Below are 25,859 nucleotides of genomic sequence, written 5' to 3' on the forward strand. Positions count from 1 at the left end.
ATGCACCACCACACCTGGCTAATTTTTTTTGTATTTTTAGTAGAGATGGGGTTTTTGCCACCTTGGCCAGGCCAGTCTTGAACTCCTGACCTCAGGTGATCCGCCTGCCTCAGCCTCCCAAAGTGCTGGGATTACAGGTGTGAGCCACCGTGCCCAGAATAACTGTTTCTATCTTACATTATTTTCTTTTCCTTGAATTTATGCCAGCAGTCACATAACTGGTTTCTGTCTCCAGTCTCCATTTTCCAATTAATTCTTTGCAATGCTATTAGATTTATTTTCCCGGTTGAGAGTATGAGTTCTGGAGCCAACTGCTGAGTTCATATCCTAATTCCATTTTGTGATCTTGGGCAAGTTACCTGACTTGGTTTTCTGGGCCTTGGTTTTCTTACATTGAGATGAGAACACTCACAGAGGTGTCTGAGGATTTTTAAAAATTAACACAGACAAAGCCCTTAGAACATTTCCTAAAACACAATAATTATTCAATTAATTATTGCCAGTTCCTATAGGAGGTAAGAGCACATTACTGCTCAAAGGGCTTCATTAGCTCCATAAGCTCAAAAAACAAAGACAAAAATGTTTTCAGCTGCCATCAAGGAAATTTCCTAACCTCTCCTTTTTGGCTTTACTCACCAATACCTTTAAGCATTATCTGGCACAACATGTCTTCATTAAATGTTTAAATTTGATTATACCTCTCACCCATTAGAGTCACTTCAATCTACACTGCTTTCAATTTTCTAAATAACAATAACACATTCCTGTTTGCTTTGATGGCAAGCCATGGCCTCTACCTGGGCTGCCTCTCACAACTCCTCCTGTAACCCCACCATTCCTGGATCAATTCAAATACTACTTCCATCATTGTAGCCTCCCCTGATTTCCATGCACCCTTATTTATTTATTTTTTGAGACAGAGTCTTGCTCTGTTGCCCAGGCTATGGAGTGCAGTGGCGTGATCTCAACTCACTGCAACCTCCACCTCCCAAGCTCAAGCTATCCTCCTACCTCAGCTTCCCAAGTGGCTGGGACCACAGGCACGTGCCACTACACCTGGCTAATTTTTGTATTTTCTGTAGAAATGAGGTTTCACCATGTTGCCCAAGCTGGTCTTGAACTCCTAGGCTCAAGCAATCAGCCCGCCTTGGCCTCCCAAAGTGCTGGAATTACAGGCATGAGCTACCACGCTTGGTCTCCTACACCCTTATTTAGAAGTTATTTCTCATGAGACTACATTGTACTTCTCTTCTGGTATCCTTCACCATATACTATTATTTATGTACATCTCTCACACATCCATCTCTTTCTCCCTAGGTTCCCTTAAGGGTAGATATAAACCTTTCCATGAGCTTTATTATGTGGAAAGCATTCAAATATCCAAGGGAAGGAACCTATCACAAGAATAGTGATGTACTCAATCTCGAATCCTCCTAACTCAAAGTAAAACTGCTCTGATAAATGAAAATAACTTAGACTACTTTAAAGAAATTATATCCTAAAATGATAATTTATGAGTCGACATTTTTTTGGTTATATCATCAGATTTATATTTAGAGTTACAGAGAAAACAGCTAAATGAAAGTTCAGTTCTTTCATTTTCTCTAAATCACAATTTTATATATTATATTAACATGAACACAATCCAGATTATGTTAACATGAACATACTCCATATCTAAAATTTTTCATGAGAAAAGTACTCATAGGGCAATTAAATTTAAAAAACTGCATCTTATAATGTAAAATGACTTTTACACTCTGAGACGCTGATAATTTAAAGTCATTTCTACACCAAAATGTAACTATGCCTGTTACTTCTACCAAAAGAAGGAATCACAAGAGATAATGAGTGGGACAGAGAACTCACAAGGACTAAAAATAGCAGTAGTTCTTAAAACTAGAACTACTCTTCTTTTTACAGATTGTTTTGTTTTGTTTAGAGATGAGGTCTTGCCATGTTGCCCAGGCTGGCCTCAAACTTCTGGGCTCAAGGCTTTAAGAAAAATTTAGACATTTTTAAAAAAACTGCTAAATTGCTTTCTAGTAGTTATAATATACCGTCACCAAGAAATTTTAAGTGTCCTTTGACCATTCCTTAATTAGCAAATCAAATTTCTCCTTAGTAATAAAATGGCATACTATTATTTAAATTTTTAGTTTAATTAAATTACTGTTAAGTTTAAACAATTTCCTTAAAATTATTACTAGCTGTTGTTTGTTTCCTCATCATATTAAACATCTTAGTTTTCTTACTTTTTAAAATAATTTGGGTGATGTTTTAATCTAACTTGGATATTAATCATTTCTCATGTTTATATTTTCCAAGTCTGCTTGCATTCCCTTCAAATTTTAAGTTTTTATTTAGCCAAATCTGCTCATAATATCCTTTGTAATTTATTCTATAACTTTCAAGCCTGGGAAAAACACCTCCTTGCAGAACATTTTGTTTTTCTGTAATTGCATTTTTTTACTACATTCATTCCAGGTGTCATATGAGGAGGCTCTAAACTGATTTTTGTTATTTCATTGTTCAACCAATTCCCCTCTTTTTTTTTTTTTTTTTGAGACAGTCTTGCTCTGTCACCCAGGCTGGAGTGCAGTGGCTCGATCTCATCTCACTGTAAGCTCCGACTCCCGGGTTCACGCCACTGTCCCGCCTCAGCTTCCCGAGTAGCTGGGACTACAGGCGCCCACCACCATACCCGGCTAATTTTTTTTGTATTTTTTTAGTAGAGACAGGCTTTCACCGTGTTAGCCAGGATGGTCTTGATCTCCTGACCTCGTGATCCGCCCGCCTCGACCTCCCAAAGTGCTGGGATTACGGGCATGAGCCACTGCGCCTGGCCCAATTCCCCTCTTATTTCTAATATCCTCTTTATTAAATATTACATTCTTCCTTACAGTCTGTTCACAGGCTAATAATTCTGGTATAATAATTAGCTTTGTGTATTACCACATACTTTTAACTATTATAGCTTTTTAATGATTGATTATCTATAAAAGCCAGTACCTACTCATTTACTCTTCTTCAGAATTTCCTTTGGGATCTGGATTGGAAAGAACTTACATATTTGTAATATTTAGTTCCTGCCCATGAAAATCACTATGTTTCCATATAGTCAAATCTCAATGACAAGTGTTTCTTTTTAAGAATACTGTTATTTCTGAATATTTTATATCTTTTGGATTGCCAATATGAATAGAATGCCTTTTTTCTTATGTTTTCTAAGTAGTGATTACATATAAATATCAAAAATCAAAAGCATTCCTCTATATCTTTGAACAAGTCTTTTCATTTGAATCTTAAGAACTTTTTAATATTACAATTGATGTGTTTGCCTTTTCTAGGAAGTCATTTTTTAATGAGCCTAATTTTCTGACTCTAAGTACAAACCTGTATCCATCTCCGTATTTCTCACTGTTTTTTTCTCTTCTGCGCCTTTGTTTCTCTCGCCGAGCCTCAATTCGCCGCTTTTCTTCCTCTTCATTTTTAGGATCAGTTTTTGCTAGGATATTACACAAAAAAGTAAAAGCTAAAATTCATTTTTCCAGTCTCTCTTTCCAATCATCAGTTCATAAAGTACATACTTATGAGGTTTACTTAGTGATTGTAATCTAAAATTGAACTCACCAAAAAAATCGGAGTTTGAGACTATCCAGTATTTCTGAAACTTCACTAAATGAACTTCATTCATTTGAATACATCATCACGAATTCTGTCATATCTGCTTGTCATCTATGTGATTATTTGCTACATATTTTTCTTTAAATGTGCTCACTTGTCCTATCCTTATTCTAAGCAATAATCCTTATCACCTAAAATTATCACCTAAAATCATCACATACTTTGGGAAAAACACTAAAGTAACCTGACCGAGCATGAAAATGGAAGTCCAGTAAACACTGCAGAGCCCTGGATGCAAGAACTCATGTTCATATTGTAGGAGCTCTCAGAAAGTTTCTTAAAATTTATAACCTCCAAAATAAAAGCACATTTGTTCTCTTTTTTAAAAAATATTCTCTATTGTGATAAAATACATAAAACATAAGATTTACTAGTTTAACCATTTTAAAATGTGCAATTCAATGGCATTAAGTACATTCACAAAGTTATGCAACCATCTCCACTATCTAGTTACAGAACTGTTCATCATCCCATAAAGCAGTCACTCCCCATTTCAACCCTACCTAAGGCCCTGGTAACCACTAATCTGCTTTCTGATCTACAGATTTGCCTATTCTAAGTATTTCATATACCTAGAATCATTCTGTCTGTTGCCTTTCTGGTCTGACTTTTATTTAGCATGTTTTCACAGCTCACCCATGTTGTACCATGTATTAGTAAGTACTTCCTTTTTTATGGTTTAATAATATTCCATTGTATGAATACCCCACATTTTTTAAACCATTCATCTGTTGATATATATTTCAATTGTTTCTACCTTTTGGCTATTATGAATAATGCTACTATAAACATTCATATATAAATGTTTGTTTGGACCAGGCACAGTGGCTCATGCCTGTAATCTCGGCACTTTGGGAGGCCGAGGCGGATGGATCACTTGAGGCCAGGGGTTCGAGACAGCCTGGCCAACATGGCGAAACCATCTCTACTCAAGATACAACAATTAGCTGGGCGTGGTGGTGCACATCTGTAGTCCCAGCTACTCAGGAGGCTGAGGAACGAGAATCGCTTGAACCCAGGGGCAGAGGTTGCAATGAGCCAAGACTGCACCACTGCACTCCAGCCTGGGCAACAGAGTAAGATCCTGTCTCAAAAATAAAAATAAATAGATAAATAAATTTTTCTGTGAATACTACTTTAAATTCTTTGGAGTAGAAGAATACCTAGAAGTGGAATTGCTGGATCATATGGACAGTCTATGCTTAATTATTTCAGGAAGCACCAATCTGCTTCCCACAGTGGCTTCACTGCTTTACATTCCCATCAGCAATGTGTGAGGGTTCCAATTTCTCCATACCCTTGTCAACATTTGTTATTTTCCTTTTTTTATTATGACCATCCAAGTGGGTATGGAGTGGTATCTCATTGTGAGCAGGTTCTTTCTTATAATACATTTAACTTTAAACTTAAAAAAAAAAAAACAACTATTTGCCCTTAAATTTTTCCTTTTATGCACTGCTTATCCTTTTGGATGGCCTTTGAAAAATCTACTTATTTATATATTGCCTCAAATAAGTAATTTAATCTTCCTTTCATATGCTAAAACTATGACATACTTCTAGCCAAGTGACAGAATAGGGTTCCTTTCCTACTAATTTTCTATAAAGTTGCATAGTCTATACTACAGCATAGCAAGACCTCGTATTGAGGAAAATTCAGCAATCATCTTTTTAAATGCCCATTTTACACCTGACAGAGAAGGCATAATTTAAACAATTTTAGTTTCATTCTTAGCTACACAACACTTTTCTCAAGTTTTGTGATACAAAAAGGGGGTATGGGGGAGGGATACACACATATCTGCTTTAAGAGCAAATCAGTTTATCAAACTTTTGCAATATTTAACCATATGTGCAAAATATATCTTTGAAATAGGTTCCAAGAGAATCAACTGCATTTTCTATTATAGTAATGTCTAATAAAATTTCGAATTTGATACATAACAGTCTATCAATTGACACACTGTTGAAGGTATCCCCACAACACATACTCTGCTTAGTATCAGGTTTCCAGAATTCCAGAAATTCCAGAATATTGTTTCTTATTAAACAATAAGGCCTGATGAGAAAGTAATTTAAGTACACTTTTTAAACCTTTCTCAAATTTTATATTATAGAAAATATATTTTAAGGAAAGAATCTAACATTGCAATTTCAGTTTTTTCAAATATTACATAGTAAAATGTCTATAATGTTATAAATGGGAAAAAAGTTATTTTAAAATAAAAGGGAAAAATGAATACAAAGCAAATTTCTGTTACAATCATATGGAGGTTTAAGAACAGGACTTCTAGAGCATTACTTGCTCTGGAATAAATACTGGCATTACCATTCACTGGTTGTTTGACCTAGGCAGCAAATTATTTATCTATTCTGTGCCTGTTTTCTCAGCTGTAGAGGGTTTGCTACACAACCACACAGGATTCAGGGAAAAGGAATGGACCAGGGTATGTACATTGTAAAAGTATCTTTGGGTATTCATGACCAATTATTAACTGCAATAGGGGATTTACAGATCTAACTTCTACAATCATAATTGTTATGTAGTTTCTGTATATAAACATGAAAAAATTACCGAAAAGTATGGAATTAAAAAAAAAAAAAGTATCCTGAATCATAGCAATTATGTTTTCTTACTTACTGGGTGATTTGCTGAGGCTTATCTTCTCCATAGGTTTTGCTAGTTTGGGTTTCTTGATAAAGGTTCCACTGGGCTTATTAAATGGCTGCATCATTTTTCTCTTTATTCCTCTTGCAGCAGCAACTGTCACATTGGTGGATTTGTTTTGATAGTCAACAACAATTCCGGGTCTATGAATGCTTCCAAAATCACCCATATGCTGTAAATTTGTGAAATCAATAAATATTAGCATATTGTCCAAGAAAACATATGAATTCATATAAAATCTTCATGTTAACTATCTACTAATTTTCACCTGAAAATTCCCTGGAATGTAACTAAATTTTACATGTCCATTCTGAAAAAACACATTGAAAAACTCTGTAAATTATTACATAAACTCAAATCCATTGAATTAGTATTTTTATTTCCAGTAGAACAAATAATGAATATTTGCTACCTATGTTTTTACTTTTACATTTCAAAATTACTTGAGATTATAGACAACATATGTGCCTGTCCAAATGTTACCACTTGTACAACTCTCTGACAACTCCTCTTCAGAGTTCCTAATTGATGTTTTCCCATGAAAAGACCCTAAAAGAAATCCTTATTTTACTAAAACTAAGATACACAAAGAAGACCATATTTGTAGTTTGAAGTAAAAAAGATCCAGAAATCATTTAGTATTCTCCCTGTTGAAAAAGGGAATGAGAAGGCGAGATGGAACATTAGTATGAAATAGGAGAGTTAAAGCATAACCATGCATCAACTTCCAAGACACACTTCAGATAAAGAATTGCATCTGACGTTCCATTCACATTCTTACCTAGAGAAACATTTTCTGACCCAGAAGCCCAAGAAACAAAAGTTTACAGATGAAGAGTCATGCAACCAAACGACTCTTTGTGTCCCTTCCTCTTCTCTTGTCATTATCCAAATCTACTACACCAAGAGGCCACATGTCCACAGAAATTTATTGTGCTAATCTTACTTTTAGAAGATAAAGATGGAGGAGTAATCTGAAGAGAAGGACCCAAGGGAAATTGTACAAGTGAAGATTTAAAATGTAGGTCCTATTGGCTCATCTACTTCACTAACAGGAGGAAAGAAAGAAAAGTCCATTCAGACTAGAATGGTAAATACAAAGTACAGGAATACTTGTTTTACTATTATGAAAACGAAATTTACTTTTGAAGCCTCATTAAGAAAACACACTTTGCCTAAAATAATATACAGCATGGAAAATATTAAGTGTTTTCCAAATTTTCAAACTAGAATGGATTTTCAATTCAAAACCCAAAGCCTATCATCCCAACTATTTTCAATTAACCTATGATCATGAAGTATAGTGGAACTGTAATGTATCAGTTGCTTACAATTGTATACTATGCTTAGGAATGTCTATCTAACCTAGTTGTGTTTCCAGGTAATTTAAAAAGTCACAACAGGAAAATCGTCCTTAATTACGCATTAAAGGTGCAATGCATTTTTACATAAGTAAAGAGTAACTGTTAAAAATGCAAAATTTCTACACAAGTATAACAAGCTACACTGACATACCAAAGGTTAATAACCAGTCAAAAATGTGTACCCCACTACATTTTTTACTAGAAATACTTTCCTCTGCAAAGAAAATATTAAGAGCAGCTGACTTAAAAGGATTCTTACATTATAACAAAAATACAATACTCTTTAAATGATCAAACTATATAATAACCCCACAATCTGCATACACTTTCTAGGTAAAATTTCATGTCACTCAAGTGACCTAAGAACATAAAGCATAATGTTTACACTATGTACCCTAAAGTTAAACAATTGTGGACTAGTATATTTACTCATTTAAGCAATAATTTACAAAATATTACTTCCTAAGAAGAAACCATAAACATATCTGTACAGGTGGAAATTATTTCTCAAGAGTAAAACTAGTAACACGAGGGAAAATAAAACAACCAGCAATTGGACACACTGTAAGGTGAGTTAGCAAAATTACACTGACCACAAATCATTGTACAATCTATTATACACATCAACTTCTTCACCACATAAACATGGCTAAGCTATCCTGATCTATCATCAACTTTCAGTCTCCTGTGTTTAATGTGAAACATGGAGCTTTGAAGAAATTCTACTTCCTAGAGTTTAGCAACAAAGTATAAACATTTTATCATACATTGCACCTTTAACCTACTCAAAAACTCAAAAAGGATTCAGTGACCTTTCACAATAATCCACAAACTATTCCACCAGCAAAACTGCTAGTGTTTACAAGGAAAAATGCAACTCCTTTTAACCCCTTTTAGACCAAACCTAACAGCCTCACCTTTTTAATAAAGGGAGATTTGGCACAACTTTATGATCATCTCAAACTGCCACTTATTTTCTGAGGTGCTGGAAAAACTTTTATGGTCAACCTAGAAATTACGTTTATGACTCAGCTTTTGCTTCAAAATACACCGGGATGAACAGTGTTTATTCTAGTTGAAAACGATGGTCTTCAAAGGGTTTAAAAGAGTGACTAGTGAAAAGAATCTGAAAAGATTCTGTTGTACTTACTCCTCGGCCTCGGCCTCTGCCTGTTGATGGTCCTCCAAAAGCATCATAGTTTCTGCTTCCAAACGTACTTTCAGGATAAGCAGGCGTTCCTCTCCCCCGAGAGCCTACAGGTGCAGGCTTCATATGGGGTGAAGAAAAACTGCTGTAGGAAGAGTAATTCTCTCTTCCTCTGTCCTCCATAAACCCAGGCCTCAATTTTGAACGGGAGTAAGGTGCTTCCCAGCTAGACCCGCCCTGGTTTCTACCTCCGAAAGAGTCAAGGCTATTCCGGTAGGAGCTCTCAAATCGACCACCATAACTACCTCCGAAGCGGCTTTGTTCGGGTTCATTAAAACCATAGCCAGATCTGTACAGATCTCGCCCACCCAGAGAAGACCTGGAGTCGTAAGACTCATAAGGTCCAAACCTGGAAAAGTTGCACAGTAAGGGAAAAAACAAAAGTAAGCTTACTAATGTTAGACAATTCAAAAGACAAATTATCAGATGACATTTATCAACTAAAATTCATTTATACCATACTGGTTTGCACAGTTCTACTTTCGTTCACACTTGATTAGGGCTGGGCAGTTCAACGCGAGACCAGATAGAAAGCTATCTGAGTCAGATTCTAAATATGATTTGAGTTTAGTAAAACTTAGCTTTAAAATCTGCTTCTTAGCAGCTTTTCTATTTTATGAAGAAGAAAAGATTTGTCTGTCATTATTTAAGCCCAGCCCTAGTCTTGGAAAAGGTCATTTGCTAAAGTTCACAAACTATTCAAACTTTTTCCTGATATTAAAAATTACAAAACATTTACAACATTTTGGCTTTCAATAAGGGACACAAATTGAAGTCTACTTAGATGTAGGTTATTTGTGACACAGAGAGATCCTTTTGCACTCCCAATAATCTATATCACAAACTGCTTCATTGTGTCTGTAGTAGTCAAAATTTGGGGAATTATCTCTGGTTATAAAAATTTGACAATCTGCCAAATTTCAGCCAAGGTCAATTAATCCTCAATCACTTTTTACTTGTAGACTAGAAAATCTAACACATCTAGAAGGATAAACAGATAAAACATAAAAGTAAAAGATCACCAACATATACCCTCTGCACATGAATTTTCAAGGCAGATGAGAAAGAATACATCTTATAATATATTCAATTATTTGCAAAATTATTTCCTTCAGGAAATTATCACATAAAACTACCCTTAAAAAGGGAGCACACAGTCTCCTCGAGGTTTTAAGAGAGTTAACAGAAGAAATAAATCATCTTCCTTCTCACAAACCCAAAGCATGGATTACAAAAGTTGCTTGATATCTTACAACACAATTTTATAAAGGCCCACAATTACACATCAGATAAAACAATAACATCTACAGAAATAGCTTATGCACATTACATTCACAATATAAAAGGGCAATAACTGACATTAAAACATTAAGTGTTACATTACTTCAATTATTTACAGATCACTAAATAGATTTACTTCTGAATCCTAGTAACCATATAAAAATTATTCCTATTTCCAGCTACATTTTTCAAAACATCTATCACATAAGCAAAATAGTTGCAACTGTTCGCTTTCTTAATTTTTCTTTACTATAAACCATAGTGGTACACTGGAAGCAGAAAGAAGGAAAGTAAGCATCATTCAGTCCATCATTAAGGAATCCGGATCCTTCAATTTATGCAGAAGGATGACTGTTTCACATGTCTACTAACTAGTTTTACTTATATTCAGCAGGAACCTTTGTGCCTCAAAAAGTAGACACCCCTTCTCCTGAAATATGGTCAACCTTAAAGCTTGTAGTTGTTTAAGTAGGTTTAAGCTTTATATAGTAGTAACAGTAAAATATAAATACAATCTAGACTAGTCAAAGGTACAGTATTCATGGCTTTAATACAATGCTTCTAGCCTAGAGCACAAGTGCTTTGGTGTAAGTAGTACCTGCCAATAAATAACCTGAACATAATTTTAAAAATATTTTTATTACTGCAATACGCTCTTCTTTTAAAATTAGAATTAAAGGAATATGTCTTGAATGTTTCTTGGAAAGTAAATGTTAGACTGGTTCAGTAAAATCCATTCTAGTTAGACTGCTTTGCTAATTTACATAGCACCCCACATTAGAAAAGTTTTTTTAATTATTAAGAAAAAGCTTCATAAAGAATATTTTCAATAACATTTTTATATCACTTTTCAGGATATTTTGATTGACAAGAAGTTAAAAGTAAAAGAATTTTTAAAAAGTTCACTGCTAAAAACAGAGTATCTTACTCTATTATATTGACATGATATAGTTATCTGGTGTTTTCCTAAAATAATGTCTGCCAGTATACTGATTTAAATTTTATACCCATTAATTAACACCTTTAAACATTTAAGGTGATGATTCAGTAGCAAACAGTGAAGTTCAAGTATCATAACATGCCTAAAGAGTATTTAAAATAATATATCCAAAATCTTATAGTTGTCTAATTATTTGGCCAAATGATTAAGCAATTTACCTGCTACCCCCACCACCACCACTGTGATTGTCCATGCCATATGACTGGTTTAGGTAGGAATCCATGGATCTCTGACCCCCATAGGATCCATGGCCATAGTCACGATCCATCCCTATAAGAGTTTAAAAAGAAAAAAGTTATATGATGCTCACCTTTACTGGCACTCAAAAGAAGAATTTTTAGATAAATATCCTTGAATGTCAGACCTCCATAAGATCCAGGGCCATAATCACGATCCATTCCTAAAAGAGAGTCAATAAAAAATCATCAGTAAAATACACCATTCTCTTCAGGCATCTTTGCACAAAACACAAGATATTCCTATCTATCACCTGAGATAATTTACCATTAACATTTAAACTAAATTCACACTAAATGCTGAAGGGAAAAACACAAAGATGAGAAGCTACTAAATCAAATTTGCTGAAAAAAAAAAAAGCCCTGATATTTCAAAGAAAAACATATTTTCAACTAAAAAATCCTATATTAGAATTTTTTTTTTTATTTTCTTTTGACTGGGTTATGAGACGGGCTAATTTTTGTATTTTTGATAGAGTTGGGCTTTCACCGTGTTGCCCAGGCTGGTCTCGAACTCCTGGGCTCAAGCAATCCACCTGCCTTGGCCTCCCAAATTGCTGGGATTACAGGCATGAGTCACTGCACCTGGCCACAGAATTATTTTCAATTTAACCAATATTTGTTTGACTAGGAGACTACTATAAGGCCTTGTATTAAGTACTATAGCATATATAATTAATGATACATAATTCCTATTCTTAAGAGAAGTCAGCATTTAATAAAGTCAAAGGGGAAATTTTTGTCCTATATGACAGCAGTAGACTATACTTGTTTTCTGCATCTAACTGCTCTTTACATGTCTGAAAACTCAGAAGCAACCACATTTCCAATTAGCCTTGTTCACAGTAATTGAAATAGATATTTTTAAAAAGTAAAATCACAGATTGAGACCAATCTATGGCACCGTGCCTATACATTATGACTCAACAAATAAATGCAAATTCTAGCAATGTGAACACTAAAAAAAAAAACTAATACAATAAGCATATTAAGTCTATTTTATTACACTGCAATTCTGCCTATATACTAACCTCTGATATGAAAAATAAAAGAGGTAACAAAATCAATTTAGGATGACTATAAAAATCAGAAAGTAAAACAAACATTTAGAATTTGTTTTCTATAAAGTCCTTTAAAAATCCCTCATTACTATCCTCCCCAAATGTCATATACAAATAAATACAATAGTACACATAGAGTAAATACCTTGATTTTATATTTTTAAGACATTAAATTTTATATAATCATTTAAATATCTCTACTCCCAACAATAATAACAATGACAACAATAACAACTTTATAAAAATAGTACTCAAAGTCATCCAACTTTAAACCTGGTAGCAACCTGAATGTTCAAAAAAAATCAATCCTCTCATTTTATAGATCTGGAGAACTGAAGTCCAAAGAGATGAAATGATTTTCCCAAAATTCCATACATATCCTCTTGTCTAGTCTCATGCTATTGCTTCTACATGAAACATTTTCCTCTGCCACCCTAAATATCAGCTTATTGAAACTTTCTAATCTTTTAAAGTCCATTTCAAATACTAATGCATTCAAGAAAACTTTTACTGATACTCTCAGCTGAGTGTCATCTTTCTTCTGAATATTCACAAAAGCCTGTAACTCTCACGTGGTGCTTGTGATACTCTGCCTTACTCTGCCATTTGTGGCCTCATCTTAAATTTACTAGTCCTGTGGTAAAGGTCCAATTTTTATCTTAGAACAGCAGCTGCTGGGCGTGGTGGCTCACTCCTGTAATCCCAGCACTTTGGGAGGCCGAGGCAGGTGGATCACGAGGTGAGGAGATCAAGACCATCCTGGCTAACACGGTGAAACCCCATCTCTACTAAAAATTAAAAAAAATTAGCTAGGTGTGGTGGCGGGCGCCTGTAGTCCCAGCTACTCAGGAGGCTGAGGCAGGAGAATGGCATGAACCCGGGAGGTGGAGCTTGCAGTGAGCCAAGATCGCGCCACTGCACTACAGCCTGGGCGACAGAGTGAGACTCGTCTCAAAGAAAAAAAAAAAAAATGAACTAAGTTAAACCACTGTTTTAATGAAAACAACTGATATTATTTGTTGTCAATGATAAAATTCATGCTTTCAAGTGAACATTAGAATTTTTTTAAAGTTGTATCTACCACCTTGAGCTTGACACCTTCCCAATACTTAAAGGCTTTCTAATAAGGTTGGTGGTGGTATCACTGAATACGATTTTTTAAACATTGTGCCATAAAACTGATCAATATTTGGTAAATCTGCATTTTATATAAAAACTAGCATTTTCCAAATAATGCCGATATTACAAAATAATTTATGGTAAAAAGGATCCATTCAAAGTGCAAGACATACTAATGGGTTTTAATATAACACTACAAAAAGTTTATCAATATACAAAACATATGGAGATATTTTACTGCTTTTTCATTTGAAGACTTCAAATCTGGTGCGTAATTTACACTTACGGAGCACCTCAATTCAAACTATCCATGTTTTAAGTGCTCAACAGTAACATGTAGCTAGTAGCTACCAAACTGGACAACACAGTCCCAGATTAATAAAATAGTTAATTTTTTGTGATACGGTTGGTAAGTGTATAGTAAAATTTATGCTCATATCTCTCAGAGGATAATTCTGAGATTAAAATAAAGTTTTCAAAATGAAAAGTTTTCCTCTAAGGCCTCATATTAAAAAATAAGATTATGTTTAGTCAGGTACACAGAGAAAAAAATCTTATGTTTTATTTCTGCTAATTTCTATTTTGAGTTAGCATTGGCTGCCTTTGAATACTAAAACCTTTAGTTTTTTATTCTATTTATTTCACTATAATCATAAAATTATTAACATTTATTGTACACTAACCATGTATGTGTTAGGCACTGTGAAATGTACAAAAATTAATAAAGCTACTTTCATATAGCAACGATTCTGGTTGATTGTTCATAGTACTGTTACTACTCATTTAAACAGGAGGAAAAGTCTTTATATTGTATACAATCAGTGTAGTTACAGGGCTACAGATTCTGTAAGATGACTGCTTTTTTACAAATTTTTCTTCCAGGTCACCAAAATGAATTTTAAAATCACTTTTAAAAATAAAACCGTGAGAACATAGCAGTATCTCTTAAATGATAGTAATTTACCCAGAAAAATAAAACTGACCTAATAATTTAAATCAAATATATTCTATCACTCAGATCACTCTATCACACAAATAATGCGCTCAAAAATGCTAAAACTCATTTTTAAATACAAAGAAGCAGCTGTGACACACTGGGGAAAAAATACTGACCTATGGGCTGGGCAAGGTGGCTCACACCTGTAATCTCAACCCTTTGGGAGGCCAAGGCGGGTGGATCACCTGAGGTCAGGAGTTCAAGACCAGCCCGACCAACATGGTAAAACTCCGTCTCTACTAAAAAATACAAAAAAAATTAGCCAGGCGTGGTGGTGGGCGCCTGCAATCCCAGCTACTCAGGAGGCTGAGGCAAGAGAATTGCTTGAACCCAGGAGGCGGAAGTTGCAGTGAGCTGAGATAACACCATTGCACTCTAGCCTGGGCGACAAGAGAGAAACTCCGTCTCGAAAAAAAAAAAAATTAAAAACTGACCTATGACCAAAATAACTAACTATGTGACATTAAGTCTTGAGTGGGACTACTTTTTAGCAACTCTACACTACCAGCACCCTACTACAGGATACCAGCATCTACCACCTAGGTTATTGCAAAAGTCTCCTAACTGGTTTTCCTGCTCCACTTTTGCTCCTTTGCTGTTTATTCTGAAGACAATAGCCACAATAATTCTGACAAAATGTTAAGTTCAATCACATTCAATGCTCAGTAACCTCCAATGGCTTCCTCTTATTCCAAGTAAAAGCCAAAGCTTAAAATAACATCTAAGAACCTGTACCAGTGGTTCTTAACTAGGGGAGATTTTGCACCCCCTGGGGACATTGGCAATGTCTGAAACATTTTTGGTTGTCACAACTAGGGAGCAGATGTTACTGACATCTAGCATATAGAGGCCAAGGAGGCTGCTAAATGTTCCACAATGCACAGGACATCCCCCCACAACAAAAAATTACCCAGTCCAAAATGTAAGAAATTTGAGAAACCCTGCCCTACGTGATATGCCTCAACACCTCTTAACTTCATTATCAATTATATATACCCCTGTTCACTCCACTCCTACAACACCAGGCCCCTTGATGTTTCTAGAACACAAGGTTTATACCAATTTTAGCAGCTGCTGTTCCCTCTGCCTGGAATGCTCATTCCCCTGAATCTGCACTGTTTACTCCCTCAACTTTTTCAGGTCTTCACTTGTATTGCTTCTGATATATAAGCAAATTATCTTTGATTTTCAATGCTTTCTGGCTACACCTCACCACTCTAACCTCGTCTTAAGATTGCTCAGCAAAAAATCATCTGTTCTAGTCAAGCCAGCGTTAAGGTCTTGCTCTGTCACCCATGCTGGACTGCAGTGGCACAATCATAGCTCACTGCAGCCTCCACCTCCTAGGCTCAATTGATCCTCCCATCTCAGCCTCTGGAGTAACTGGAACTATAGGGGGGCACCACCATGCCTGGCTAATTTTTAAAAAAAATTTTTTGTAGAGACAGGGTCTCACTATGTTGCCCAGGCTAGTTTCAATCACCTGGCCTCAAGCAGTGCTCCTACCTCAGGCTCCCAAAGCACTAGGATTATAGGCATGAGCTACCATACCCTTTTCTTTCCCTTTTTCTATATGCTATTTATATAAAAGGTATTATGAAGCAAGAAGGAAAACATGGAGACACTGAAAATACATTTTCCTTCCAGGAAATAGTGTGGGGAAAATCTGTATCTTGCCATGTTTTCCAATGCCTTGTACTTCATTTCACTTCCTAGAAAATACAGTGCTAACAATAAAATACATTTTTGGCTTTTTGGTACTTACACACTGTTTATTTCTTAAAGCCTGTAAGTCTTCCTCTAAATGGCTTCATGGCTTGCATACTCTCCTATCTTAAATCTATGCTCAAATGTCATCTTTTTGGGGAGTCCTTCCCCAGAGACTCTAAAATTGCAACACATACAAGCACACACACACATTTATCCTCCTTCTCTATGTTATTCTCCCTCGCAATGATCATCATCTAACACACAATATATATTACTGCCTTTTTCCCCTGTGGACTAAATTATGACATATATATTATTTCTTATCTTGTTTACTATTTCATCCCACTAGACAGAAAGCCTCACAAAGGCAGGAATATTTTCCATTTTGTTCACTGCTATATTCCCACCTCCTAGAACGATATCTGATGCCCAGCAGGCACTAAATAAATATTTGCTGAACAAAGTCAAATCGAATCCCTGAAATTAAGTTCCTCATTTGTAAAATGTAAATAATCTAGACCTAGAAGTACTGTCAAGCATTGGCCTTTAATCAGAGGTGCCTTCCAAAATCATTCAGAGTAGTTTTGCACAACATACACAGCCAAAGACCACTTGCCCTGAAATTAAGATTCAAGAGGTATAGGCTATGTCTGAAAAGAGAGACTTTGAAAAAGCTCCCCAGGAGATTCCAACAATCACCCTCAGATGAGAACCAGTTATAACTAAAATTAGGAGAAAAAATAAAAGTCATAATATTAGATCTTTTTGCAACACTGTATACTAATTAATAAACAAACATCTGGCCCTGAATGAGCCTGCATTTCAAGTCCTATGTTTAGACATTAAATCCAACTATCCAGTAAATCCTAGATGGCCTTTTATCATTACAAACTCTCTCCCTCTCCCCCTCCCTCTTCCTCTCCCCCTCTCCCTTGTAAAAGCACTAGTCGTACATTCCAGTTTAAAATCCTGGATTCATTTTTATTCAACCCTCTCAATTTTCTACCCATTACTAGTCAGCCTGCAAGTTCTGCTAATTTGCTCTTTATTTTTAAGATTACTACTATCACCTCCCAAGTTCAAGGCCTTAAAATCTTTATATCAAAACTTATGAAATGGCTTTCTCGTTCATTTTCCAGTTTTCAATATAACCTACATATGGATGCAAATTAAACTTCCTTTGGTAATTTTCAATTTCCAGCTCACAAATATATTCTTCAGTACTAACTCCCTATATGTTAAGCCTTTTTAGCTCACATGAAATCCAAAGTTAATCTTTAAAGATAATGAAATAAAAATTAACTGTTCAGTAATTATTCCCATAAATGGCAGTCTTTAGTAATACATTTGCTTCAGTTTTACTTTGTGAATATATTCTATTCTTTATGAAAGTTGGATTTTACATTTCTCTGGCAATCAGGATATTTAATGTCTCAAGTCCTTCATATGTTTTTTTAACCTGTATTAATTGTTCTGTGTTCTTTTTTTGTATTATTATCTTGTGTGGCAGGGCCCTAACTCTAATAACTATCAAAATGACATCCAACTGTATTCTACCTACCTCTCATTATTCTATCTAGCTCTATAGTAACAAGTCTAATGTCATGCTCATGTCAATAAACAATCAAGCTTCTTCATGTGCTCCTCTAGACAGCTCTTTATATACTAACACATTTGGACACACTGAAGAAAATGACCTCAAAAACAAGGTCAAAATGCATTACAATACAAGCTATATAGAACCAAGCCAATAATCCACTTAGTCTACATTACTCAATACCAAAGCCTCTAATTCAACCAAAATAACTCAGCCAGTGTCTTGTGATTCACCACTCAGAATGTAGTTAGGCCCTTTGGAACACATTAAAATAATCACAATTCAAACAAAATGGACCAAAAAAAAAAAAAAATCAAACTAATGTGAATAACCCTTCACATTTTCTGATAGCAAATTCCCCAATTCAAATACTATATATAGACAATATTAACACATAAATGACATATCAAGAACCAAAACAAGGACTGAAATAGGTAGAACTGGCTTTTTACATTGATATTATATTTTTATGTGCATGAAGAGAAAAGCTGAAAGAGGATACGTACCATTAAAGCCCTGATAAGTATTCCTGCAGGCGGAGTGTGTGTAATCTATGAAGACACATTTAACAAAAAGGAATTAGTGTGATATTAGCAATAATTCAAAATTATATACCCATCTAGTCAAAAACAAGCACAATTTTTAAAATGACATTAACCCAATTATCTGCAAAACTGAGAATAATTAAAACAAATAATTACCAATACTCCATTCGGGAAAATGTATCTCTTTTTTCTTCACTATCTCCCCGAATGGTAGGTTTACTATCCAAATTATGGTAAACATTAGTTTACAACACCTGATACATAATAACAGCCAAAAGAGGGGATTCAGCACTGATTTGTACCAAGTAACAAAAAGGCAGATAGATTAAATTTTATGTATCAAATAATGCAAAAGCAGACATCTGAGAATTGTACGTAACATGAAATTTTTGCGAAGTTAATTTCTTTTACCATTTAATTTGCTCTTTAAAGATTTCAAGATCTTGGCCGGGCACGGTGGCTCACGCCTGTAATCTCAGCACTTTGGAGGGCCGGGCGCCGTGGCTCACGCCTGTAATCCCAGCACTTTGGGAGGCCGAGGCGGGCGGATCACGAGGTCAGGAGATCGAGACCACGGTGAAACCCCGTCTCTACTAAAAATAATTAAAAAAAAAAAAAAAAATTAGCCTGGGGCAGTGGCGGGCGCCTGTAGTCCCAGCTACTCGGGAGGCTGAGAGAGGAGAATGGCGTGAACCCGGGAGGCGGAGCTTGCAGTGAGCCGAGATTGCGCCACTGCGCTCCAACCTGGGCGACAGAGCGAGACTCCGTCTCAAAAAAAAAAAAGAAAAAAATAAAGCACTTTGGGAAGGTGAGGTGGGCGGGTCACGAGGTCAGGAGTTCGAGACCAGCCAATCCAGTATAGTGAAACCGTTTCTCTACTGAAAATATAAAAATTAGCCGGGCCTGGTGGTGCGCGTCTGTAGTCCCAGCTACTAGGGAGGCTGAGACAGAAGAATCACTTGAATCCAGGAGGCAGAGGTTGCAGTGAGCCAAGATTGCACCACTGCACTCCAGCCTGGGTGACAGAACGAGACTCTGTCTCAAAAAAAAAAAAGATTTCAAGATCTTATCTGAGACATGCATATGCATACACGTATATGACTGTGTTCTATATTCATCCAGAATGTGTCATCACTGAAAACCATATTGCCAATTTCCTCATCAAAACTAATTTAACAACTGTTAAATTCTTCAGTTAATTTTACAAATACATACTGAAAGAACAGAATTTAATGTAGTGGTCATCTGGATACAACAGAATCCTGCTACACTATACAGGAATAGATTCATACGTGGTGTTGGTCAAACTCCATCTTTCAAATACAGCAGCGGTATATTTGGGCAGTGAGACAGGGCGTATTTCATCACTAATATTGTTTAGACTTTTTATCACTGACACTGTTTAGAATTGTAGGCATACGGCAATAATAGAAAGCAGACATACTACATTTTATTATTTTTTTCAATTCTCCATAGAAAATGGATTCCCTTATTGCCTTGGGTGGGGAGGGGAAAGAACTGTTTCTACTGCCCCACCTCCGCTTTGTTAGCCTCTGCTATACCTTGGGTGTCGGCATTATCATCAAACTATAGCATGAAAATACAATAATATATTTTTTATTTTCACTCCCAACTCTGGCCACTTCAAATATTCATAGTTTGTGTTTTGTTGTTGGTTTTTTGTTTGTTTTTTGTTTTTTTGTTTTTTTTTCACACGGAGTTTGGCTCTTGTTGCCCAGGCTGGAGTGCAATGGCGCGACCTCGGCTCACTGCAAACTTCTCCCGGGTTCAAGTGATTCTTCTGCCTCGGCCTCCCAAAGTGCTGAGATTACAGGTGTGAGCCACCGCGCCCGGCCCAAATATTCATAGTTTAAAGGTATCTACATCAAAATGAGTCAAAGTCCAACTAAAACGAACAAAACCACGAGAGTGTGCTACTCTTAAAAGCTGAACTTACTATTTCAAAGTAACTGAAAAGTATCTACAAGAGGGCTATTCCAGTCCCCTTTCACAAATCTGTACCTAGATGTGAAAGCTTTAATTCTCTGTTGCATGAAATCTTATGAAAAATCAAAAGCTCATTGAGTAAGACGTATGCTGAGATCACACCTCATTTAAAGATCATTTTTTTGGTGGGGTTAAAGGTTTACAGCCTACTTAGTGAACTGGTTTTACTTAAGCATGCCTGGTTACCCAGGATTAAATCCAGTTTAATCATACAAGTCCTTTCCCATGTCTCCCTAATGTTGTCACTACATACCACTTTATCTTGACACCAATTCCTAGCAAGGTTTGAAAACAAAAGTGAAGACCAAATTAATATTACTTTGTGACCCTGTAAAAGTAGTTTAAAGAATTAGTATCTGAGACAACTGATTGCTAAAATACAGTTTATTTAATCCGTATGTCAAACACTTAAAAGGCTGTGTACAAGTCTAAATGTGAAGGACATTTGATGCTTGCTGTGCCAAAATTCTGATTAACTTAAATCCTATCTACAACGATCCAAAGAAAAGTTCACATAAATATTTCAAATTAGGGATTAAGAAGCAGGTAATTTTTGGTGATAAACACCCCAGTTTGCTAACCAGGAAACATCTTGCTTTCCATTTTGCGTAGATATTTATCTATACATATCACTTAAAGACACCCTTTCAACTCATCTTAAACCGGGACAACCAGAAACATCACTGTGAACAAGCCTCTGAAAATTCTATCTGGCAAGAAGTAACCCGAGGCTGAGGATTAACTAAACGGACGGTCTGGGTCGCTGCCCTGTGGGGCGAATGCGAGACTAGGTGGGTGAGGCCGCACTCGCCCGTTTGCCCGAGACCGGGAAGTTGGAGACGTCGGGGCAATTTCCACTACCGGGGCCAAGGCGAGTGTGGGACTCCAGTCTGGAGGCTCTCGCGCTCTAGGCGCGTCCTACTGGGCACCGAGTTCTCTTGTCTCCGCCGGCAGCGGGCGCCGAGCGGGCCGAATCGGGGCGCGTGGGTCCCCAAAGAGGCCGACTCCGGGCGCTGGGCCCGGGGCGGGCGGCCTCCGGGCCCGCAGAACAAAGCCCACACGGCCATCTTGAGACGGTAAACAGACCCCCTGCGTAGGCCACCCCGCCTGCTGCCAGCCGAGTCGACCAGCCAGAGGCAGCGCTTACCGTCCTCGAAGTCCATGGCAGAGGCTGGGGGCCGTCGGCCTTGGCGGCGCTGGGCTGAGCTATGGCCGGCGGCGAGCGCTCGCGATCCGCGACTCCACACGATCAATCCGCGCGACCGAGAGCGGCGCTACCAGCTCGGGAGCCGCAGGCCACAGCGAGGCTGGGGAGGCGGGGCCGACCGGCGCTACCAGCCCCCTCGGCGCGGCCTGCTATTGGCTGACGTAGGCTGGTGGGCGGGCCCTCGAGTGGGGGGCGGGAAGCAGGTTCGCTGTCACGCTGAGGTGCTGACCCCTCTGGAGCCGCTGAGGGGGAAGGAAGGTAAAAAAGGAGCGCTAAAGATTGGCGGGGGTTGTGGGAAAGCAAGCCGAGTGTACGGGAAGGGCCGGCTGCGGCCCGCCATGTTTGAACCTGGCAAGAGCGAAAGAAGCCGGTTGGAATGCCTTCTTCCTGCCCAAACTAATAAAACCGCATGCCTACCTTTTGCTTAGTATTGGCTAGGGATGACTAATCATAACATTTGTAAGTACTTACGGAGTTTCCTCCATGGAGACACAGAAGTCTGGGACGTTTTTAGAAACCTGTGGCAAATCTGAAAAGCAAGATACAAAATTGCGTATAGAGTCTGATTATCGCTATGTCAATAAATTTTCTTAAAAGACAAAGCATTGAAATAAAATGGAAATAATAATTCTTTAAAAATTTTTAAAATTATTTTTATAGAGATTGGGGTTTTGCCATGTTGCCCAAGCAGGTCTCCAACTCCTGGGCTCAAGCGATTCCCCCACTCCCAGCCCCTTCTCGGCCTCCCAAAGTGTTAGGATCACAGGCGTGAGCCAACGCGACTCGCCTGGAAAGAATTCTAAAACACGGCCTGCTTGGCCACCGCCCAGGATCTGCAAGCTGCGCGCCCACAAGTTTCGGCACCCATTTGGACTTTCACAATCGGAGATGGCAGTGGTGAAGGCATCAACATCAAAAGCTACCAGGCCTTGGTATTCTCATCCAGTATATGCAAGATACTGGCAACATTATCATCAAGCAATGGCTTGGATGCAAAGCCACCATAATGCCTACAGGAAGGCGGCGGAATCCTGTTTCAGTCTTCCATAGTTCTTCTTTCCTGCGCTTCTTCCCCAAAGCTCTTAAGATAACCAGGCTGCGTAACCTCAGTCCTTCTATGACCATCATGTGGCCTAGCAGGACTCCCCCTGCAGTTCTTCACATTTCAGAGGGTCTGGGCAGCATCCACATAGCAGCAGTAGGATCCAGGCATCCACAAGAGAAGACCAAGCTTTATCCAAGGAGGAAGAGATGGAGACCGAGTCAGATGCAGAGGTAGCATGTGACCTGAGCAATATGGAAATCACCGAAGAGCTCCGCCAGTACTTTGCAGAGACGAAGGGGCACAGAGAAGAACTACGGCGGCGGCAGCAGCTAGACGCAGAGCGCCTAGACAGCTACGTGAACGCTGACCACGACCTGTACTGCAACACCCGCGGGTCGGTAGGGGCCCCAACTGAGAGGCCTGCTGAGCGGCGCCAGGCCGAGATGAAGCGTTTGTACTGGGACAGCACCGCCAAGATCCAGGCCATGGAGGCTACGGTGCAGCTGAGCTTTGACAAGCACTGTGACCCAAAGCAGCCCAATTACTGGCCGGTCATCCACCTGACGTTCTGAGCTCAGGGCACAGGGCACCCAGCCTCTTCCTCTTCCTTTTGGATACACGCTCTTCATCTCTCCTTCTGTACATTTCTCAGGGAAAGGGGACTTCGTACTGAGGTACAGGCATGTTCACCACAGTCCCAGTGGGCCTGTCACGGAGTGGATGTACTATGCCAGCCACTTGGAGGTCGGCAGGATATATTCTGTTGCCAATATGATAAATTTTATCCTGACATAAAATGATAATTTTGTATATATTATACTGGCTTTTTATGTTGTCGGTAACAGTTCAATTCCTTAAAGTTCTTGCCTAGAGAGAAAAAATAATAATTCTAAAACATGAACGATGATTCTTTTTGCGATGACTTTTTATATACACATGATTATGTATTCTTCTATATTCTCCAAGTTCTTGAGCACTTTCATAATGTAAAATATATATTTGGCATAAAGCAAGATTTAATATTAATGATTAGTGTTTATTAAAAGTTCTCTTTAGCCAAATATTATGTTTCATTTTCTTTGATGATATACTTAGTGATGCAGAGGTGGGGGGCTCTCTTGGCCATTTAAGTCAGTGGTTCTTGATTGTGACTCTACTCTGGAATCCTCCAGGGCACTTTTAGTAAATGCCAATACTCAGGTTTCACTTCAGGGGTTCTGATTTGATAATGAACCTAAAACTGTCACCAACGTTTATTTTCAAGACATTTACAAGAGATGTTATTGGACTAATTTCTCTTCTGCTTCAGTAACCTGTACTCCTTGAGAAAATGTCAAGTCTAGAAAAAATAACTTTAGAGACAGGCTATGATCCAGTTCTGAATTTTAAGGTGCAAATAAAAGAGCTGTAACAGTTCACAGATGGGTAAGATTTGTGGCAGAAGAGTCATCCAGAGCTTGAAGGATGACCTCTAGAAACATACACACATACTGGATTGTATTATTGCCACTTTGGAAACAGTGTTTGACACATGGACAAAGTCATTCATACATTCAGGAATCTGGAAAAAGACAAACTGACATTGGAGCAGTTTGAACCATAGATTTAAAAACTTTTTTTTTTTCATAGAGCAAACAGTGGCAACAATGAGTTGATCGCCAGATAGGAAACCATGAATCAAATTATTTACTTTTTTCAGGGTCCACCCAGTTGCTGGAACCAAGTTCCAAGGAGGCAACCTCTGGAAATACAACTACAAGAAAAGCTCACAGATACACTATGTGTATTACTGTTGCCCCAAAAATGGGCAGGGCATTTTTTCCTCCTCCATCCTGATTGATTCACCCTGTTCTCTACCCTTTTCTTGTTTCCTCCTTTTTTCCCTTCTATGCAGATACTCCTCCACTTACTTGGGGTTACATCCCAATAAGCCCTTCATAAATTGAAAATATCACAACTCAAAAATGCATTTAATATGCCTAACCTATTGAACATCATAGCTTCGCCTAACCTATCTTAAATGTGCTTAGAACATTTACATTAGCCTACAGTTGGGCAAAGTCATCTGGCAGCACAGTACATTGTAGAATATCAGTTGTTTACCCTTGTGATTACGTCGCTGACTGGGAGACGCTGCCCAGCCTTAGAAAAGAGTATCCTACTTCATGTCACTAGCCTGCAAAACGATCAAAATTCAAAATTGGACTATAGTTTCTACTAAATGCACGTCACTTTCACACAGCTACAAAGTCAAACCATAGTAAGTCAGAGACCATCTATACATGTTTTCTATTCACCTGAGCTGAACATTTTGAAAACTGAACTCATAATTTCAAACCTGTTCATCCTCCTGTATCCTTTTATCTCTGTTAGTGGCATCATGAACAGCCATGCACTAATCCCAGCTCACGAGTCATCTAGTCAAAACTCAGCCCTCCCTCATCCTCCCACCTCCAATCCATTCTGAAGTCTTTCATCTGTTTATTAGCTCCTAAAATATCTTAAACCTGCCCCCTCCTCTTCATCCCCACTGCCACAATCTGAGTTTAGACTCTCATTATCTCTCTCCAAAACTATTGCCTCAGCTTCCTAATTAATCTCTCTGCCTTTCAGCCTCCTCAGGGTTGCAGTGATCTAAATGCAAATCTGAACATGTCATCATGCATCTCTATCAAGGATTAGGTGTAGTCAAAGCTCCTTACCCTAGAACACATGATGCAGGATCTGGCCACTGCCTGAACTGCGTCATCTCTCTGCATTTCCCTTGCCTCCTCTCTCCCACACTCTCTCTTTTATTAGCAATTTTAGGCGACAGGTTCCCAAAACACCCCTTTGCTTTTTCATACCACTGAACTTTTGCTTATGCTGTTTCCTGTACTTGGAACACCACCTGGTTAACCGTACTCATCTTCAAAACACAGCTCAGGATTTATTTCCTCTAAGAAACAGTCCCAGATCCCATCCCCACCCCCTAGGTCAGTACTTCTCAAATATTAGCATGCAAATGATTCACCTAGGGACTTGTTAAGACAAAATCACATTCAGTCAATCTTGGGTGGAACTGGACAGTCTGCATTTCTAACAATCTTCCAGGAGATGCTGCCGCTGGTGGAGCCACACGTGGAGTAG

At 37.9% G+C, this 25,859-nt stretch overlaps 1 protein-coding gene and 1 pseudogene across 3 annotated transcripts in view; one reads left to right on the top strand and one right to left on the bottom strand.

Moving 5' to 3' along the window:
* ZNF326 (zinc finger protein 326) overlaps window positions 1–21,778 on the bottom strand; it is a 34,273-nt gene extending 12,495 nt beyond the window's left edge. The window contains exons 1-7 of one of the 3 annotated variants that reach the window (XM_030825064.1): window positions 21,626–21,778; window positions 18,433–18,477; window positions 11,571–11,606; window positions 11,365–11,476; window positions 8,869–9,274; window positions 6,328–6,526; window positions 3,397–3,508 (exon numbers count right to left, since the gene is read on the bottom strand). In XM_030825064.1, the coding sequence (XP_030680924.1) occupies window positions 3,397–3,508; window positions 6,328–6,526; window positions 8,869–9,274; window positions 11,365–11,476; window positions 11,571–11,606; window positions 18,433–18,477; window positions 21,626–21,641 (926 nt within the window). In that variant the 5' untranslated portion in view covers window positions 21,642–21,778. Of the gene's footprint in view, window positions 1–3,396; window positions 3,509–6,327; window positions 6,527–8,868; window positions 9,275–11,364; window positions 11,477–11,516; window positions 11,607–18,432; window positions 18,478–21,625 lie in introns of all 3 variants that reach the window. The other 2 variants (XM_030825067.1, XM_030825065.1) reach the window with 2 other exon arrangements.
* A 673-nt stretch (window positions 21,779–22,451) lies between these two features.
* LOC100582565 lies at window positions 22,452–23,385 on the top strand (annotated as a pseudogene).
* The last annotated feature ends 2,474 nt before the right edge of the window (window positions 23,386–25,859 follow it).

Source organism: Nomascus leucogenys, chromosome 12, assembly GCF_006542625.1.
Source record: "Nomascus leucogenys isolate Asia chromosome 12, Asia_NLE_v1, whole genome shotgun sequence".
NCBI lineage: Eukaryota > Metazoa > Chordata > Mammalia > Primates > Hylobatidae > Nomascus > Nomascus leucogenys.